This window comes from Staurois parvus, unplaced genomic scaffold (genome assembly GCF_062004578.1).
Source record: "Staurois parvus isolate SC_StPar_1 unplaced genomic scaffold, SC_StPar_1.0 ptg000384l, whole genome shotgun sequence".
In the NCBI taxonomy this organism is placed as follows: domain Eukaryota; kingdom Metazoa; phylum Chordata; class Amphibia; order Anura; family Ranidae; genus Staurois; species Staurois parvus.
In genome coordinates, this window is record NW_028318180.1 from 955,523 (window position 1) to 976,917 (window position 21,395).

At 43.7% G+C, this 21,395-nt stretch overlaps 1 protein-coding gene across 1 annotated transcript in view; it reads right to left on the reverse strand.

Moving 5' to 3' along the window:
- LOC149455903 (complement factor H-like) overlaps nt 1-21,395 on the reverse strand; it is a 746,405-nt gene that overhangs the window by 627,710 nt on the left and 97,300 nt on the right. The window contains exons 2-3 of the mRNA XM_089685749.1: nt 12,253-12,426; nt 3,480-3,674 (exon numbers count right to left, since the gene is read on the reverse strand). Coding sequence (XP_089541875.1) covers nt 3,480-3,674; nt 12,253-12,426 — 369 coding nt within the window. The remainder of the gene's footprint in view (nt 1-3,479; nt 3,675-12,252; nt 12,427-21,395) is intronic.

The following is a 21,395-nucleotide window of genomic DNA, read 5'->3' on the forward strand; positions in this document are numbered from 1 at the left end:
TTTATATTGCCTTTTACTTTACCTATATTTCCATTTATATTGCTTCATATTCAATTTATGTACTATGCCAGTTGATTATGATGAATTTTTTATTGTATTTGTCATGGGTAAAAATTGTGGTACTGCTGGTTCCTCTATTACTCTGCTCCATGCCTTTGCTCGGGTATATAGGTCATGGCTCCCCCATTATCAAGTCAGGTCATCAGAAGGAGCTGTAGGCTCCCAGCGCGTAGCCTGTTTCTGCCCATCTGGAATTTCGGACCTGCATTGATGTCACTTCTGCCCAGTGTCTGTGTGCATTACAGGCTGGTTCTGAGCTGCTTCCAGGATCCTGAGCGGCGTCTCCTGGCTGCTGTGTGCTGCTCCCAGCTGCTCCATTGCCACAGGCAGATCATTTCAGGACAAGGATTACAGAGTCTTCTATTACACGCGTGGTTTACATACTGTCTTGTACGGTTTTATTACACTTGTGCAATTAGGCTTGTAAGCTTTCTGCACTTAGATGGCGCTTACTTCTCTCTTATATATTCCTAATACAGAGTTGGCTTATCTCTGCGATAGCTGCCACTAACACAGAGTTATTAGAGTCTGTTGGATATTTTAAAATGGACTATATGTGACACCTTTGGACTGACCCTCTATCAGCTTGCACCATCATTATTGTTTATTACGTGACTGCAATAAATGCACCCTGCAGATCAAGTTACATTAGTGCTTTGGTTCCTGTTTGTGCTACTCATCAAGGAACTTCTTTATCACCCTAGTTTGCCACCCTTTAACCCTTTCACTGCCACGCTCTGCGCTCCACTTTTAAACTCAGGTGGCCAGGTCATTTTTGCAATTTTTCCATTGATTTTTTTCTTTTTCTTTTACAGCTTTCAGAGTTTGTAAAAGACCCCCCCCCCTCCGAACCATATATTTTCTGAAAACATAGGACCAGTAGAATAAAAAGGAAGGTACTACTGACCTTTTAACCCCTGTGATATTTGCTCAATTGTTTCTCAAAAAAATGTAAAAATACACTAAATTCATTATTGTATACATACATGGCAAAATTTACAACATTCTTGCTAAATATAAATGTTAAAACTGTATTGAGTTAATACTTGCAAATTTTAAATTGCGCCTTTTTGTGAAAACGGGAAAACGGAAGGTAAGCAAAACTGTAATTAAAAAAATTTACTCTAAAAATCTGAGGTTATCATTTTTCACTTGCAACTTTCAGAATTTGTAAAACACCCCTTAAATCATATATTTTCTGAAAGCACATGACCTGTAGAATAAAAAAAATGTGCTACTACTAGGCCCCGCAGTAGTCATTATTAGTGGATACATACATGGCAAAATTTACAAAATTCATGCTAAATTCCTACTAAATATAAAAGCTAAAACTGTACTGAGTTATTAAATAACAAATGTTTGTAAAGTTTAAATAGCTCCTATTTATAAAACGATGAGAACAGAAAGTGCGGTAAAAGTAAATAAAAACAATCTAATTTCAAAATTTGGAGGTTACCATTTTGCACTTACAGCTTTCAGAATTTAAAAAGACCCCTCAATCCATACATTTTCTGAAAGCACATGACCTGTAGGATAAAAGAATGTTACTGATTTTTTTAGGTCCTGCAGTAGTTACACAAATGTTCATCAAAACGCTTTTACTAAAATCATTAGTGCACGCAAAACACAACATAACTTTATTTAAATTCCTGCTATATCGCTTCTAAAGTCTTGTTCACATGGAGCATACTAAAATGTATATATATGTCAATTGGGATGCAAAGGTTGCATAGGAATAGCTACTCCATCTGACATCTGTGTGAAATCAAATGACCCCTTTGAAAGCCTTAAGGTGCATAATTTCCTTATTTCACTTCTCCACTACCTATCACAATTTCAGAGGTTCTGATAGCACAAACCCCCCCAAATGGCCCCTTTTTGGAAAGTAGACATTCCAAGTAATTTAATAAGAGGCATGGTTAATATTTTTCAGATCTCATTTACTGTCTGAAAAAATAAAAAATAGAAAAGAAAAAATACATTTTCATTTTCTTTCCTTATTTTCCAAAAACTTGTGGCGGCAAACTTTCCAAAAAGAATTATATAGGAGAAAACAATATCCTTAGATGGGACTTTAAAGGCATCACCAAAATGAGTAAAAGTTACATCAATCTTTATTGAACATAGATGAATAATAGCCATAAAACATTGAATAGGCGGTAATTTAGTAAATGAGTACAATGGTACCATACAGAATTATGTCAACATAACAGAGTTCCTAAATAGCATCCCAGAGTTGAGACTCTGTGCATGAGACATATGGTTTCTAAAGACTGAAACATATATATGTGACTGTAAATACTCGGGATTACGCAGCGGCATGACATCAGCACTGAAAACTCCTCCTCAACATGTTTTGTTCAATTGAGAATCTTCGATTGGATGAAACACGTCGAGTAGGAGTTTTCGGTGATGACGTCACGCCACTGACTGATGCCAGGTCAGCAGAAGCTGTTCGTGTAATCTGACAGTTTTGTTTTATGCTTTTTGGCTTTATTTATTTAAATTCAAGTATTATCTAATAAATACTACACTATTGGAAGAATATTTTGCTCCTGGCGAGCTTTATTTCACCACAGCCTGCCAGACAGAATGACACGCATTCACAGAGTTCCACATCAAGACATATGTGTTCCTGCTTAAACATGTGGGTGTTTATGCTGTTGTAGTGGCAGCCATCATTTCTGGTGAGTTTTTAATTCACTGGGAGATGGTGATGGCAGATTGGAGTTGTTTTACTACATGCAAGAGCATTTTCATGGTGGTGGATGGACATTATTTCAACACATTTTTAATTTAATCCATTTTGGTTTGCACCAATTGTTCTCACGGACATTTATTTTATATTTTGCATCATTTTTTTAAAATAATTTTTGGATATGTTTTAATTATTTTTCTATATGTTTAGCGCTGCACTTCAAATTTTTAGTTTCTATATAGGTTTTTATAAGCTGCTTTGTATCACCAGTCAGCGTGGATATTGTTTCTTTTATTTTATCTTATTTTTATATCCACGCAGCAGAAAGGAAGCAAAGTAGGTGGGGGGAGGTAGGTGGTTTCAGAAGGCCCCGTTTATCAGAACAGCCTGCTTTTGGGTAACCCCACTAAAAACACCACATTTTTATTTAGATAGAGTGGGGATAAATTTGAACTCCTGTCTAGTTTTTACTGCTATCCTAGACTCTAGACTTTCCTGTATTTGTTTTTTTAATGCTGACAACAGTTATACTATACTATATTCACCTTTTTCATAAAAGGACAAAGGTCGCAGTAAGCAGCATTTTCCATTCAATGACAGATGAGGCGCAAATTAACATTAATTTGTTTTAAGGTTAATGCTGCCCAGTAACATTTTTATTTTTGGGTGAATGTTGGATGAATGCCATTTTTAATACTTTTTAAATATTTTTAAACCTTACCTTGAATGCACTGTCCTTTAGAAATAGTTATCCATTCACCTTCAATACAGGCCTTTTTAATAGGACTAGCTTGGCTGTACCCTTGGCGACACGTGTAAGTCGCTACCTTCCCAGGTGGAAAAATGTCATCATTCCACTGACCTTCTAGTTCCCCATTTTCATGACTTTGCTGTGGCTTTGAACAGTGGCCTAAAACTAAACAACCATTAAAAGGTATATTAATAAAATTAAAATATAAACATACATTGTAGGTCATGGATTATAGATACAAAATACAGTATATACAAAGTCTCCACCCTCACAAACAAAAAATTTTTTCGGCACACTTACCAACTACCCAGAAAAAAAGCTACGCACACTGTCTGAAAGTTTTGATTAAAAGCAAAATACATGGAAGCCCCCTCTGTATAGCTCAACCCCAACTCTAGTTCCATCTAACCATCTATGTACTGTGCGTATATATATATATATATATATATATATATATATATATATATATATATATATATATATATATATATATACACACACACACACAAGATGGCTGTGTCTATGTTTTTGTAACTTCATATATTTCAGGTTGTTCATTGCAAAAACACATATCTTGATTGGAATTGTGCCGTTAGGCGTGTGTGGTGTGTTAGGAGGGATACAGTGTTCTCTTTGGTCCAAATGTTAGAATGTTTCTATTTTGTTTCTTTTTTATAAGATGGGTTATATAAACAGAGAAAGATTCTATGAAAGACGGGATTCAGAAAGGGCTGACACTGTATTCTCCATATATGTATATGCAATAAATATAATTTGGAGTCTTATCTCATCTGAAGGTAATTATTCAAGTTTCCTTTTAAAATAGAGGAACTTGAGCAGGAAGTTCTGACCTCCCTACACACTGCATATTACACACAGTCATTACATCTCTATTATACATGCATATTACTTAAAGTATCCCTTTGAAAATGCTGCAAGTACAGAAATCCACTGTTCTCCAAACTCTGTTTGAGCTGACAGCACAGTGCTTTTTCTGCACTGAAATCCCAACCAGTACTGTCAACATTGCCTGCTGGAATACAGAACTTCCCCCATTCCCCCAACCCTTTCTGCCTCACTCCACATGAATATACAACTTTCAAGCACACTGTGTTTATGGAAAGGGCTCTTAAGATATGTACATCAATAAGGATTGAGTTGGGATATGTTTGTTCCAACAAGAGTTTTACAAGAGTGGTAATTATTGAGCCATCCTATTTGTTGCTTACATATACCTTCTGTACATTTAATAGCATAATAATAAATAAATAATCAAACAATAATAGTTGAAGTGTACACTACAAACAATTTTGACATTCAGAAAGTGACAAATGTGTGTGAATTTAAGAAAGAGTGCTATCTGTGAAATGGTTACTCTATGCATTGTGTTTCTAGGACATCCTCATTTCTAATTCTTATGTTTCCTGTTACAAACCTGAATATATAATTGACCCTAGATGTGAGCTTTTCCCGTGGGAGTAGCGAGTTAACATAATCTATCCATTGCTTACTAGTTGGCGGGGCCGACGTTAACCAGTACTGTGCAATTAACTTCTTAGCCAGATATAAAAGTCTAGATATCATAATACACACACCGGGTTGGAGCAGTTCTTGATCCAGAGCCCCCAGAAGACATTATAAAGGATCCTGGGGAACAGTATATTGTGATATTAGGGAAATAAGCTGGAGAACCTCACTCCAATATCTATGTAGCTTTGAGAAACGCCAGAGCATGTGAATGAAATTCCAGTGCTGGGTCCTACACCTCGGGCAGTCAGGTGAATCCCACCTACCCCACCGGTACAATTGCACAGAAGTCCTATATGCCCAATGGAGAATAAACAATTGAGACAATTTATGGGAGAGGGAGAGAGAAATCACCAGCACAGACTCCAGGGCAGCATCCCAGGCATCTCCAGCAAGCTCTCCAATATCCTGGGTCCACTGCACCCTACCCCGGAGGCTAGCTTGATTCTGTACCGTGGTCAACAACTGGGAGTAGACCCGAGAAATCATGCCCTTCTTGGGTTGCCTGAGAAAATTGAGTCTGCCAGTGTGAGATTGGAGAGTAAAGACTGGGTCTGCACCGCATGGTGTAGCTGAAAATATTGGTAAAATTGCTTATGGGTAAATGTAAATTCCGTTTGCAATTGCGAAAAGGACTTTAGGGTCTACCCTGAATACACCTGAGATATAAATGTCAAGCCTCGTTCCCTCCATTCATGAAAACCCTCTAGCTTAGCTAAGTCTAAATTTTGCTTATTCTTCCATAAGGGGGTGCTGGAGAGAAACCCAGTAACATGAAAAGATGCCTTTACCGCACTCCACACGCGCCTCAAAAGATCAGTGGTTGGAGCCGTGGATGGAAGTACAGGCAAAGCCATCTCAAGTTGAGAGAGAGCCAATATGGTGGGATCAGGAAGGGAAATCAAACTCATAATAGGATCAGTAGTATTAGATAAATCCCAACCAACAAGATGCTGCAATTGGGCCGCCCAAAAAATATAATCGAGGCTCAGGAATCGCCAGCCCCCCTGAATCCTTGCCATATTGTAACATTGACAATTTTATCCTAGCTGTCTGTTTTTTCCAGATGAGACTCCTAAACTGGGTTTCTATATGATGAAAACATTTTTTAGGAATCCATACAGGAGAGTTATGGAAAATATAGAAAAGTTGTGGGGCCCAAATCATTTTAATTAAATTGACCCTGCCCACCTCCGATAGGGGAAGTCTTCACCAGCTGATACATTTGAATTTATGCTGATGGAGGTATAAAATTGAGAGATATATACTGTCTTGGATCAGGAGAGACCACCACCCCCAAGTACTTAAATGTACACACTACTTGTATTTGCTGCGCATAGGCCGGGAGGGGGAGGTCCACAGGATCCACGGGCATCAGCACTGATTTATGCCAATTGATTTTAAATCCGGAAAAGCCACCAAAATGACCAATAAGGACATAAGAGAATCTAAGGATGTAGAGGTATCACCCAAATACAACAGTATATCATCTGCATAAAGTGATATCTTTTCCATGAGAGCACTCCTATTAAAACCTATAATGTCCGGAGATTGTCGCACCAATAACGCCAGAGGTTGTAATACCAAGGCGGACAGAAGAAGCGAAAGAGGACAGCCATGCTTCATCCCCCTCTGCAGCCTGCATGAATCAGACATATCCTCGTTGACCTGGATGCAGGCACTAGGGGCCACATAGAGAATGCATACCCGACTAATAAACTTGGGTCCAATACCGAATCTAGAAAGTACTTCCCACAAATATGGCCATTCCACACTGTCAAATGCCTTAGCAACATCTGAAGATAAAATTGCCCCCCCCCCCTGGGGTTGTCTACTGGAATTAGCAAGTTCAAAAAAAGTCTACGAATATTATTCTGGGAGTGCTCAGTAAAGCTTCGGATAGTTCCTTAATGGTAATTGTCGGATCTAATTTTCTCTGGTCAGCCTCTGACAAAACAGGAAAAGGGCAGGCGTCTAAAGACTATGCAAGCTCAAAATGGGTAGCTACAATTTTAGAAGCATATAAAAAGTGGTGGAAAACTCTCAGTATGTCCTCATGGCTTGTGCAGATCTTCCCATCAACATCCTCGATCTTGTCTATAGTGGATTCCTCTTGTTGCGATTTAGCCACAAAAGCAAGAAGGTGTTCCATACTCTCACCTTCCCCAAAATATGTTTGTTACAAAAAATACCTCTTGTTATCAGCCGTTTGAGCAAGCACTGATTCATAAATTTTCTGGGCTTCCTTCCAGGAGGTACAGTTACGGGGGCTTGGGTCTAGGATCATCTGAGCTTCTCTCTGTTGAACATCTAGACGTACCTTCTCCTGCCTCTCCTTAGATCTACGCTTAACCACTGAAATCTCCTGGGTAATCAGACCCCTCAGGAAGGCCTTCATCGCATCCTAAACTAGTCCTCATGGGGACAGGCCCTCATTCCGCTGCAGAAAGTCTGACTACTCCCCCGGTATCAAATCAGACTCCGGGAACAGTGTCAACCAAAATGGGTTAACCTTCTACAGTGGGCGAGAGTGTGTGTAGCTCACATGCAGTTTAACCCATAAAGGGACATGGTCAGATAGAGCTCAGGGTTCATACGCAGCATCAATCACATATGGCAGGATCATTGAGTTCCCAAGGCCCAGATCTATATTTGAAAGCCCATCATGAATAGCAGAGTAACAAGAATAACATTTTGCAGTTGGATACTTCATCTGCCACACATCCCGGAGGCCCAGCTCCGCCAGCAGATTGGAAAATGGGGATAATTGTCTACCCCTGCCGCCCAAGGGCAATTTATCCAAAGTAGGGAGAAAGCAATTGTTATAATCACCCAACGCCAATAAAGGAGCATCAGGGTGGTTTGCCATAAATTGAGCTAGGCGTTTAATGACCTCTGAAGAGTAGTGCGGAGGGATATATATCGCGGCCACAATGCAGCGAAACCCGTTCAAAGTGCACAGCAGGAAAATATACCTGCCCTCTGCATCAATCCACTCCTGTACATTCCCAAATTGAACAGAGTTAGAGATAAGGATACACACACCTCTAGAAAACGTGGAAAGGAAAGAATGTTATTGTACGGGAAATAAACAGGAGCGGAGTGTGCATGCAGTGTCAGGTTTCAAATGGGTTTCCTGCAGACATACTACAGACGGTTTTAAATGTTTAAGCACATGGAAAACAGCCCCCCATTTGGTTTTATCCCCTAGGCCCCTTACATTCCAGGATAAAAACAGCAATTCTATAAGGGAGACAGACATAATGCACATGGAGAAAATAAGTATATCTCAGTTGTAGACAGGTATACCACCCCCCGAGGGGGTCAGAGAGCAGAGAGGCAATAGGTAAAAAAGATGCAGGGTAAAAAACCATTGCAAACAGAAACCAGGATCATGTGGGCCAGGGCAGCCCAGGTGGACAGCCAGAAAGGAGTGGGAGTGACAGACCCAGTAATATACATTCCACTATATATAGGCATCTCAGGTGAACCATGAACAAATCAAGGGAGGAAGCTGATATTACCACCAGCAAATAGGCTAACAGAGCCGTGATAATGAAATCTGGAAACACAGACAGGAGGCCAAAAGATTCTCTCAGGACCAAAAACAGGTTGGGGTATACACAATGTCTTGATGACATGCACACAGCAGGTAGATGCAGGGGTAGCATAAGATGGGAGGAGCCAGAACTTAAGGGGGAAAAAAGTGAAAAACAAAAAAGGAGGACATTTAAGAGCAATACCCCGCTGTTCTGCTAAGTTGAGATTAAGGCACCAAGGATCATCAGGGTAAGCAAGGTCAAGTTTCAGGAAAGTTCGCCAAGCGATGTTCTGCTCTGTCCAACCAGCTATATAGTCAGCCGGCAGAATCTCTGGCTGCACTCTCGGGTTCCCTCGGTGGGACATGGGAGCCCTAGAAAGCAGTGTGTGTGTGTTGGGGGGGGGGGGGGTACATCAAGCGATTCAGTGGTTAATTAGCAGCTAGGATTGCTTTTACATGAAAGCCTACTGCCAGCTGAAATAAATGATACCAGGATGATGCCTGTAGCGGCATCATCCTGGTATAATCACTTGAAGTCCAGCAACGTACCAGTACATTGCTGTTCCTTTTCAGGTGTATACAGTATGTAACAGCAGAGAACATGGGCATATGATGAATCAGATCTGTGGACCAATATGACCGCAATTCATTGTTTTTTGTAATACCCATGTTAAGGGCCCAAAAAAGTTTTACATTCGGAAACCGTGATAGGTTCCATGCGAACTGTCTGGCAAGAGCTGAATTTCGGTGGGCGGGATGTACTGTTGTGCATATATATTGCTTTGGTCCACAATTAATTGATACAAATCTTCTGTGAAAAACAGCAGAGGGGCCAAACGATAGTGCTGGCAATGAATGGGGCTGATCCTGCATTTATGGAGACACTATACTAAGGTGGCAGTAGTATAGTTCTCTTCATGATCTGACTTCATATTCTGCTCCTGACTTGTCGCTAAATTCCTGACCCGGCTCTGTTCTTGTTTTTGGTTCTGCTCATGATTCGGTACCTCGCTGTCCGCCTGTGATCAGGCTCCTGTTTTTGATCCCGACTTCCTGCCCTGCTCTAGTGCCTGCCTGGCTGTCTGCTGTACAAGCTCTGCACACCATTGAGTGTTTATGTTTCAAGTCTGCTGGGAGCTCTGACACGCCACTCATCCTGAACCTGCAGTGCAAGTGTAGTGCCCCTCTGGCCTTGGGCTGGATTCCACAGCATACTGTAGCTACCATTTCTGAACTGATGGTCCACTGGTCTCTTCAGAACCATATCTCCAGCTGCAAGTTCTTTTGTCAACATCTGCTGGCACTCTTGTTCCTCCTGTACCTCGGTAGCCTCTGTCCCACTTAAAGTGGGTCCTGGGCTGGAGATACATGTGAGGCCAACCTCATCATTTCAGTCTCCTATCAAGTACATGACAACATCAGGGTTGATCGATTTTCTCATATATCCCATATCACAAACTATATCCCATAGTTTGTGAACTTTCCTACAGACTAAATAATATACACTTATTTGGGTAATTTTTAGCAAAGAAATGTAGAAGAATTCATTTTGGCCTAAATTGATTAAGAAAAATTACTTATTTGCAGTCTTTTATTTATAATAGAAATTAAGAAAAAATGCATTTCTTTTAAATTTTTGGCCTTTTTATTTATTTAGCATTTAGTCTATAATCGCCTGAGTTCCCACCTCACCGACAACAACCTCTTTGATCCCCTACAGTCTGGCTTCCGTCCCCTACACTCCACCGAAACTGCCCTACTCAAACTCACCAACGACCTGCTAACCGTCAAAGCTAATGGCCACTATTCAGTGCTCCTACTCCTCGACCTCTCTGCGGCTTTCAACACAGTTGACCACCCCCTCCTCAAAAAACTACACTCTCTTGGCCTCAGAGACTCCGCTGTCTCCTGGCTCTCTTCCTATCTTTCACAGCGCTCCTTCAGTGTTACCTATAACGTTGCCACCTCCCCCTCACTCCCCCTCTCTGTTGGCATCCCTCAAGGTTCTGTCCTCGGGCCCTTTCTCTTCTCCATCTACACCTCCTCCCTTGGTCAATTGATAAATTCCCACAGCTTCAATTACCATCTCTATGCTGACGACACACAAATCTATCTCTCTACTCCTCACCCCTTCAGTCTCCACCCGTATCACAAGCCTACTAAGTGACATATCGGATTGGATGTCACTCCACTTCCTCAATCTTTCCAAAACTGAGCACCTAGTTTTCCCCCCAGCCCACGCCCCCCCCCCTGACTTCTCCATCACGACCAACAATGCCACCATTAGTCCTACCCCGCAAACCAGAGTACTAGGTATCATTCTAGACTCCAATCTGTCTTTCCAGCCCCAGTTCCAATCACTGACAAACTCATGTAGACTCCACCTCCGCAACATCTCCAAAATACGTCCGTTCCTAACCCGGAAACTACTAAGCAACTCATTCCCTTATCATATCACGACTCGACTACTGTAACTCCCTCCTCACCGGCTTACCTCACCACAGGCTATCCCTGCTTCAGTCTATCCTGAATACTGCGGCCAGACTCATCTACCTTACTAACCGCTCCGTATGCGCCACCCCCCTCTGCCAATCCCTCCACTGGCTTCCGATTGCCCAACGGATAAAATTCAAAATGCTAACATTGACGTTCAAAGCTGTTCATAACACTGCCCCAAACTACATCACTGACCTGATATCCAAATACCACCCAAACCGTACTCTCCACTCCTCGCAAGACCTCCTACTCTCTAGTTCCCTGGTCTCCTCCTCCCATGCCCATCTCCAGGACTTTTCCAGGGCTTCCCCCATCCTCTGGAACTCCCTACCCCAATCCATCAGACTATCACCTCCCCTCCTCTCCTTTAGGCGCACCCTGAAAACCCATCTCTTCAGGGAAGCCTACCCCGCCATCAGCTAATTGCTGATCTCCTTCACTCTTCCTACCACTCCATCCCCCACAGCTATTTCCTCCTGTACTACTGTCCCCTCCCTCCTAGATTGTAAGCTCCAAGGAGCAGGGCCCTCGAACCCCTCGTGTATCGAATTGTATTGTTACTGTACTGTCTCGTGTACTGTCTCCCATTGTAATGTACAGCGCTAAGCAAACTGTTGGCTCTATATAAATACTGTATAATAATAATATAATAATTTAGCAAAAAATAAAAAAAAACTCAGTGGTGATTAAATACCACCTAAAGAAAGTTTTATTTGTGTAAACAAAATGATAAAATTTTTTATTGTGTACAGTGTTGCATGACCGCACAATTGTCATTCAAAATGTGACAGAGCTGAAATATGGAAGGAAGGGGGTGAAAGTGCTGGCTGTAGGGGGGGGGGGGGGGGAGTGCTCAACATTGAAGTGGTTAAGAGCAGAGGATGCCCGGAGGTACTAGAAGAGTGATTATTAATCCTCTGCCAAGTATGTAACAGGATGAAGAAAGCAGGGTAAACAAATGAACTAATAGTTGTTATCCTGTGTGGACTATTACTTTTATCTAATATAAGTTAATACAACAACATACTGAAGAAAAATAGTATCTGTGACTGTCTACATGGTGCATTTGAAAAACAGAAATATTTTACTTTGTTACAAATTTATAGTATTTAATTATGTGCTAGTTTATAATATTCTACATTGTTATATAATTTAAATTAATGACAATTAACAACTTACCTTTGCACTGTCCTCTAGAAATGTCTACCCATGAACCTTCAATGCAGGCCATCTTAATAGGTCCATCTCCATGGATACAGGTAAATGTTGCAACAGTGCCAGGTGAATATGTTTCAGCATTCCAGTTACCTTGTAGCTTGGCTCCTTCCTTCTGGCCTGGTTTTCCACAATGTTCTTTATAAAAAAACAAAAACAAGAAAATGGATTATACTCTTCATTACCCCAGTCATGTCATGGCAACAAGGAAGTTTCAGATAATGCAATTACTGACCCTTCAATTACCTTGAACCTCAGCTTTTTTTAGGTTTATATGTTCTCTTATAGTAACTATATTCTCTATATTGCAGCTCCTTTGGAAGGAGATTATTGGTAACTGTTGCACCTTGTCCCTGACCTTTTCATTTTATAAAACAATACACGAGTGTTCCCTTATCATTGATTTGCTTTCCTCTGATACAGCGGAATAGTCAAAAACAAAAACAATTAGATGTTCATGTCTAGATTTTTCTTATGAAGGTCTGTACCTTTTATGAGTTTGCCCCATCCATAGGAATGACTGGTACCAGCAGCATGCACGTGCAGTGGACACACAGCCTGGTGGGGACTATTTATAAGCAATGGCTGTGCGGTGTCAGTGAGGGTGTCAGAGGGGCATTCCAATAACAAGCCAGACAAAACCATTCAATCAAACCTAATCAAATGTGTAGGCAGGTTCAGTCTGTTTTCTCTACTGTAGGTGGTGCTCGTTGGGAGCAATATCACAGCCTGGAGAGGAAGTCAGGAGAAACTTGGTCTCTCTATGGTTTCCTGGTTCTTGGAGGTGGTTGGCTAAGCTGCATCAAGGTGACCTCTGGTGGCTATCTTAGGTCAGGAGAGTCCCTGCCCCCAGGTTTTGGTGTGCCTTTGTGAAGTGGCTAGTATAAGAAAGAGCACCCATCTGTCAGGGAAAGTGAAAGCAGCAAGGAAAGGTTCCAGAAGAGTAGAGACAGACTAGGGACTCTCAATCCTGTACAGAAGCTTCCCCTTTGGGACCGCACCCACCAGGCTGCACTCTGCCCTCTGAAGACAGACGCCACTGATGCATCTTTACTCACTGCATCTCTGCCTTGAACTGAACTGTTGGGGTTGTTTACAATTTACATACTCTGTAATACTGGTTCTGAGTTTAACTGCAACCAGACTTTGTGTATTTACTGTCTCTGCTCCGCGCTGCACCTATCCACACTTGGCGTAGTCAGTAGGACATGTTCCTTGCAGCAGGTGCAGAAGTAGGACTGGGCTCCAGCATGGCTCCGTTAGGATCAGCTTTGGCCTTAATACAAAAGTTCAATGGCTCAAACATCCCCCTGGCCGAGTCGGAGGAGAGACTGGTGAGTGCCGTGCGCCTGTTCCAGGTCCTTGTGCAGCTGGCTGTTAATGCTTTGAGGATAATTATTATTATTATTATAATAGAGTATTTATATAGCACCAAAGGGTTTGCTCAGCGCTGTACATTAGAATGGGGGACAAGACATGAGACAATACAGTAGCAAAACAATACACAATACACGAGGGTTAGAGGGCCCTGCCCTTTCGAGCTTACAGTCTAGGAGGGAGGGGATGGTGATACAGGAGGAGATGGCTGTGGGGGATGGAATGGAGTGAGGAGTGGAGGGGATCAGCTGTTAGGTGAGGGTGGGGTAGGCTTCCCTGAAGAGATGGGCTTTCAGGATGCGCCTAAAGGTGAGGAGGGTAGGGGACAATCTGATGGATTGGGGAAGTGAGTTCCAGAGGATGGGGGAAGCTCTGGAGAAGTCCTGCAGTCGGGCGTGGGAGGTGGAGACCAGGGAGCTATAGAGTAGGAGGTCTTGCGAGGAGCGAAGATTACGGGTAGGGTGGTATTTGGGTATCAGGTCGGTGAGGTAGTTTGGGGCAGCGTTATGAATGGCTTTGTATGTCAGTGTTAGTAGTTTGAATTTGATGCGTTGGGCAATCGGGAGCCAGTGGAGGGAATGACAGAGGGGGGTGGCAGATGTGGATCGGTTGGTAAGGTGGATGAGTCTGGCTGCTGAGATCAGGATAGACTGGGGCAGGGATAGCTTGTTTTGGGGTAGGCTGGTGAGACGGGAGTTGCAGTAGTCCAGGCGCGAGATAATAAGGGAGTGAACGAGTTGTTTAGTAGTGTCTGGGGTTAGGAACAAGCGTATTTTAGAGATGTTGTGGAGGTGGAACCTGCATGCGGTAGTCAGCGATTGGGCATGGGGTTGGAAGGACAGGTTAGAGTCTAGGATGACACCTAGGACCTTGGCTTGCATGGTGGGACTGATGGTAGCATTTTTGGTCATGATGGAGAGGGTGGGGGGGGGGTGGGCAGGGGGAAAATTAGGAGCTCGGTTTTGGAAAGGTTCAGTTTGAGGAAGTGGAGCGACATCCAGTCCGATATGTTGTTCAGTAGGTGGGTGATACGGGCGGAGAATGAAGGGGTGAGGTGAGGGGTGGAGAGGTAAATTTGCGTGTCATCGGCGTAGAGGTGATAGTTGAAGCCATGGGAGTGTATCAGTTTGCCGAAGGAGGAGGTGTAGATGGTGTCAGGAATGGACTTGCCAGTAATGGTGGGACTCACCTGCCTTGTGGGTGCAGTACCAGGGCTGGCCAGCGGGTGCTCTCAGCAATCAGAGACTCAACCCTGCAGTCAGCCTAACACCTGAAGCTGATTACGGAGGTGTATTTAAGGGATGGCCAGACCTGCAGTCTGGGCCTTGGTGGGTGTTTTTCTATGGGCCCCTGTATCTTGTTACCTGCATTCCTGTTCCTGTTCCTGCCTGACTGACTCGTTGCCGACCCTGCCTGATCCTGACCTCTGCTGACTTCTCCTGTTTGATCCCTGGCTTGTGACCCCGACCATTCTCTGCCTGACCCCCTGTACCTACCTGCCCGTTAGTTGCTGTACCCGGCTCGTGACCTGACTACTCTCTGCCTGCTCCTCCTGTTCCTACCTGCCCGATTGTTATTGACCCGGCCTGCCTGACTACGCTTGCATTGTATGTATTGTTATCTGTGGGTAGCTTGGTTTGGTTCGTTTGCACTTTGTTTATGTTTTAGTATTGCACTGCGTTTTGTATTGTTAGTCTTAATAAATTATATTGTTTATAACATATCTGAAGCCTGCGTTTCCCTGCATCAGTTCACATACCTCTGGTCATACCCGGAGCCCTGACAGATGGAGAAGAGAAGGGGCCCTAGGACATAGCCTTGGGGGACCCCAACAGAGAGGGGGAGGTGGCAGCGTTATAGGTAACGCTGAAGGAGCGTTGGGATAGATAGGAGGAGAGCCAGGAGAGAGCGGAGTCTCTGATGCCAAGGGAGTGTAATTTGTTAAGGAGGAGGAGGTGGTCAACTGTGTTGAAGGCCGCAGAGAGGTTGAGGAGTAAGAGGACAGAGTAGTATCCATTAGCTTTGGCGGATAGCAGGTCGTTAGTGATTTTGAGTAGGGCGGTTTCGGTGGAATGTTGGGGGCGGAAGCCAGATTGTAGGGGATCGAGGAGGTTGTTGTTGGTGAGGTGGGCGCTTAGGCGATTGTAAACTAAGTGCTCAAGAAGCTTGGAAGTGAATGGCAGCAGTGAGATGGGTCTGAGGTTGTTCAGGTCAGTGGGGTCCAGGGAGGGTTTTTTGAGTATGGGGGTGATGTGGGCGAGCTTTAGGGGGGAGGGGAATGTGCCAGTAGAGAGGGAGAGATTGAAGATGTGGGTGAGGGAGTGCAGGATGGCGGAGGAGTTGCGAGGGGAGAGGGTCACGGAGGCAAGTGGTGAGACTGGCTTTTGAGAAGACCTCAAATAATGCCTGCAAGTGGTAATGGCGCTGCTGGAGGAGGAGTGGGTTACTGCAGAGCAGATTGTGTCATATAAGAGGGCCTATTTAGGAAAAAGATACCACTTCCAGAGCTGAGGTGAAGACTCCTTGTCAGGAAACAGCAGGACAAGAGCCTCACTCATTACACGATTACCATGCAGAACCTCTGGAGGTGCCTGAAAAAGTAGGATGTGCGTGACTGCGCTCACATCACTGAATCTGACCATATAGGGAAAGACCAGTTCATAGCCGGCATGAAGGCTGGCTCAGTCCAGAGAGTCCTACAAGAGATAGTTAAATAGCACCCTTCCACCTCCCTCCATAATGCTGTGAAGGATGTGGTTACTCATGAACAACAAAAAAGGCAGATGCAATGGTAGCAGTAACCAAGAGATATAAACCTGTGTACCTCAAGGAGGAGCCCTTAGCACCTTCACCCCTGTTGTACCGATCCCAGTGGTATCCACCCTAGTCAACGGACAAGAAGTCCCATGTCTGACTGACACCGGGTCAGAGGTCACTGTCATAGAGTATGACTTTTATGTACAAAGATTTGTGGCACAGGAACAACTGGACCCCTGCTGGAGTTGCAGGTTGAAGACATCACCTGGGTGAGGATTCAAATAGAGCACTAGGTGCTGGAACGGTTGGGAGTAGTGATGGCCCAGTTAACCCAGCAGTGCCTGTTGTGTTGGGCATGAACGTTTTGAAAGACATAGACTTACCCCACCTGCTGGCTAAATATGAACACTCTGGCAAGTGGGTCCAGGGCTGTGGCCTGCAAGCGGTGTGGCTCTGAGTGCTACCCTACAAGGCCCAGCATTAGGCAAATAAGAAATAACTGGAATAAGTAGGAGTGGACTGCACACCCCTAAGCAAACATTACTTTTTGCACCTGTACAAGAGGAAGTCTGGTTTCTCCCTGTTGGGGTCCACAAAAAGCCACTGTTATGGTCAAACCCCACAAGGATCATATAGTACCAGGTTAGTGGCTGGTGGGCTGTACCTTGCCCTGGATCCACCAGGGAAGAGTCCTAGTGCATCTCATCAACCTGGGAAAAACACAGATCTCACTACCCAGACACGCCACCCTGGCTGATCTCTATGCGGTACCTTGTCACTGAATCTCAAACCAGGCCAAACCAGGGATAGAAGCAATATGTTCCCCTCTACAGGCAGCCACAATGCCATGGGATGAGGCCCAATACAAGTCACTGCTGGAACACTGGAATTTCCTTTCAAAAACTTCTCACTAATACAGCAGAGACTTCTCCATCAGCTGCTGGAAAAACACCTGTTAATATTTGCTACCAGTTCAGAAATTTATGGGTTCACTGAAGGCATTGACCACCCAATCCACACAGGGAATACACTGCCTATTCAAGAGTGGTACCACCACATTCCCCCAGCACTGTGCCAAGAGGTCAGGGATTTGCGCCGCAATATGTTAGAGTGGAGTTATCTGGGAAAGCTACAGTGCCTGGGCTGCTCATGTAGTCCTGGTGCAAAAGAAAGATGGTTCTGTGTGGACTATCATAAACTGCATGCACCCACAGGGATGCCTACCCACTGCTTCAGGTAGAAGAATCCTTAATGACCTATAGACAAGCCAGGTTTTTCTCCACTCTGAATCTAGCTAGCCACTACTGGCAAGTCCTGGTTTGGGACCAAGACTGGGAAACATCTGCCTTTATCACATCCTTGGGAATTTTTGAGTTTAATCATATGCCCTTCAGTCTGGACAATGTCCCGAGCTACTTCCAGAGCTTAATGGACAGATGTCTGTCAGACTTTAATTTCAAGACTGTTAGTTTACCTTGATAATATCTTCATTTTCTCCAAGACATCCGAAGACCCCTTAAAACATCTGGACCGGATGTTCTCCCAGTTGGCACAATATGGATTAAAGCTCAAACCCAGCAAGTGCCATATGGTGAGGCAAAAGATACAGTATTTGGGGCACGTTACTGAGGCTGGAGGGGTGTCTCCAAACCCAGCCAAAGTACAAGCTGTCCAGGACTGACACCCTCCAAAAACTGAGTTAAGTTCCTTCTTAGGACTAGTGGGGTACTACCAGTGGCTTATCCCGAAGTTCGCCCAAATAGCTGCCCCACTTACCCAGTTGCTGAGTGGGAAAAGCACACAGAAGAGGAGTGGACCCCCATATTTTATCCAGTCCCATTGGCATGACCCCCAGCAACAGGCCTTTAACATGCTAAAACAGAAACTGACCTCTGCCCTGTTGCTGGCCTATGCAGACTCCACCAAACCCCTATGGGTATATACGGGTGGGAGCCTACCGGGTCTGTGAGCTGTCCAGGCCCAAGTGCAGGATGGAGCCTGTGAGCAGTTCAACTGCACGCTGCCAGGCATGCTTTTGGGGCCAAGTTACCGAGACCTGTGGATCCCAGAGCACCTACTGCCTAGACACCCAGTTCTTGGGTTTAGGAGCATGCAAAGGGCCAAGCAGCTAGTCTTGGACAACCACAAGGAGATGGTACCTGACTCTGCCCTGGAATAACTACCACTGCGACCATGGGACCAGATGTTGTTAAAGAATACCAAATGCACCAGAGGAAACAATCTGGAGCCCAAATGGGAGCGCACCCTGTACCAAGTGTTGGGGAAGCCTTTCCCATCTACTCCTGTCTACAACCTGGTCTCTGAGGGGCCCGACCAGTGGAAAAGCGACTGCTTGTGTACTAAATGGTGACTTCTCCAAGAAGCCTGCTGATGACTGGGAGGCATTTGACTCCACCAATTGCCCCTCATACTTGAGTCTCTGGCTTCCAATAACTTTGAGTATGACAGCTCTAGTGATCAGGGCAACCCAAACCAGTAACAAGTCACTGTATTGACTTGTCTAACGATCCTACCTTGGGCCTGCTTGAGGGGGGAATAGAAGTCTTGTATGGCCTCTTGCCACCTGTAGCCCTCAAGTCATTACAAGAGGGTTGTCATCCTTTGAGGTCCAACTGTGGGCAACTTCCTGCAAGATTTTCTGAATATGTAGTTTGAACTCTTTTTATTGTTCTGCCTTAACCATGCTCTTAATGCACTTTTACTCCTGTTGTTGTTCTTACTCTGTTGCAATGTGGAGGACAACATCTGTCAAGGGGGGGGGGTGCGTAGTGTAGGCAGGTGCAGTCTGCTTTCTCCACTGTAGGTTGTGTTGGACCGGAGTGTTATCATAGTCTGGAGAGACAGTCAGGAGAACCCTGGTTTCTCTATGGTTTCCTGGTTCCTGGAGGTGGTTGGCTATGCTGCATCCAAGTGACCCGTGGTGGCCATCTTTGTTCAGCATAATCTTTAAAAGTCCCTGCCCCCAGGTTTTGGCACACATTTGCAAACTGGCTAGCATAAGGAAAGAGCACCCGTCTGTCAGGGAAAGTGATAGCGGCAGGGAAAGTTTCCAGAAGAGTAGGGACAAAAGCTATTGGTGACTCTTTACCCACTTCATCTCTTTACTGAACTGAACTGTGAGTGTTACCCTGAGTGATTAAATAAAGTCTGATTAAATCAATCTCTCCCACCTGCCTTTGTCATTTCGTATCACCTGGACAATACAAAAAAGTAATAAAATGGACTTAATGAACCATTTTACATGTTTGTATGACAAGCATAGGAAGCAGACAGTGCTCTAGAAAGAGCTATACAATTCCAAGCTGGGATCCAGAGAAGAGAGACTTCATTTGAACAATGTTGTAAAACAGATCTGTGCTGCAGCCAGACGTGCTAGGATACATGGTGCACACCCCTCTGGAACTATCATGTTGCTTGAATCTCTGCCTGTCTACATGTCTGCTGCCCAAGGTCTATCAATACCTGTCCTTCTCTATACTAATTGGGAGATCCCACTTGTTTCTCTGCTATTCCATAATGTTACGGAATGCTGGACTGGGACTGTGTACTTTCATAAAGTGAAACAGCTTCTGCTAGGACATCTCTGACTCTCTGGTTTGTATACATACTGTATTGGCTTTGCTCCTTTGCCCTATGCTCCATCACATAGGGCCTCACTGTAAAGATCACTGTAGTGGGGTAATAGGAAAGTATTTCAAACTGGTGGATACACTGAGGAGTTGGAGGGGCTTGTAGGACTGTAATGGATAACATCCTAAGTAAAGTTGGACAAGACCAGAGTGTTGGTGTACCACTGCTTTATGACCACAAGCTTTAGGACTACAAGTATTCTGTGAGTATAAAGCAATACCAACTTCATGGTTTCTGTACAATATAAACTTGCTCCCATATTATTAGCATAATCAGTGCTGGAATCAACTTTGTTACTACCAGGTCTCAAAACCTGAGCCGACGTGGGAGGTCAAGGTACTGAAAGAAACAGTCTGTTCTGCCTTCAGCAGGGAAATTCAAGATTTTCTCCCTGTAATATTACATTTGGCCACTAGATGGAGCCTGGAATAAATTTACTGTTTGCAGAAACCAGAAACTGTTTAGCCATAATAAAATTCCAAAAATTCCCATCATCCTTAAAAAAAGAAACAGGTGCATCATGGGAGCTCCGTCGCTATCTTAAAAACTGAAGGAGAGAAAACCAGGTACCATTATCTGCAGCACATGCCATGAACTAAACTTAAATCAATCAATCATTAAGCACACTTGGTAACAGAAAACTCAATATTCATGTATAAAGTCCCAAAATAAGTCCCAAAAATCTATATTAGTGTATAAAGTCCCAAAATAAGAGTCCAAAAAATCAAAATCCAAATAAATCCCAAGGAGATTATCGCTAAGTCAATACTTTCTTAAATCTTCGAATCTTCAAACCGCCTTTTTTGGTGTACTCCAAAAATAAATCTTCATATACCTCAAAGAAAAAAACTCGACATAGTGCTTTATCCAAATAATATCAAAAATATAATAAAAGTGCCACACGTGTTACATGCAAAAACACTCCCGTGCCACAGCAACCGTGAGAACAAATACCTCTGCCTTAAATGTTATTCACTGCACACAAATAACAGAAGTGCATAATTACCCTCAAGGTAGTAACACAAGCCATAGATGAGATTAATTCCAACCTTTTTCCTTCAGCCTTTCCAACCACTTCCCACAGACCTCATAAACAGACCAGGGATCAGTGTATATAATAAATAATCACAGTACTTTATTATAGCAACTTACATTAAAATAAGAAGAGATCAGCTTCCACACACAAAGTGATAGATTCCACAATCGAGCCTCTCCTCAGTGGTGTTAAAATATCCTCAGCATACCACTTCAGAGAAGGAATATATCATTGGTGATAAGTTCCCCACTACCCATACACCTGTATGGAGGATTCCAGGGCATAC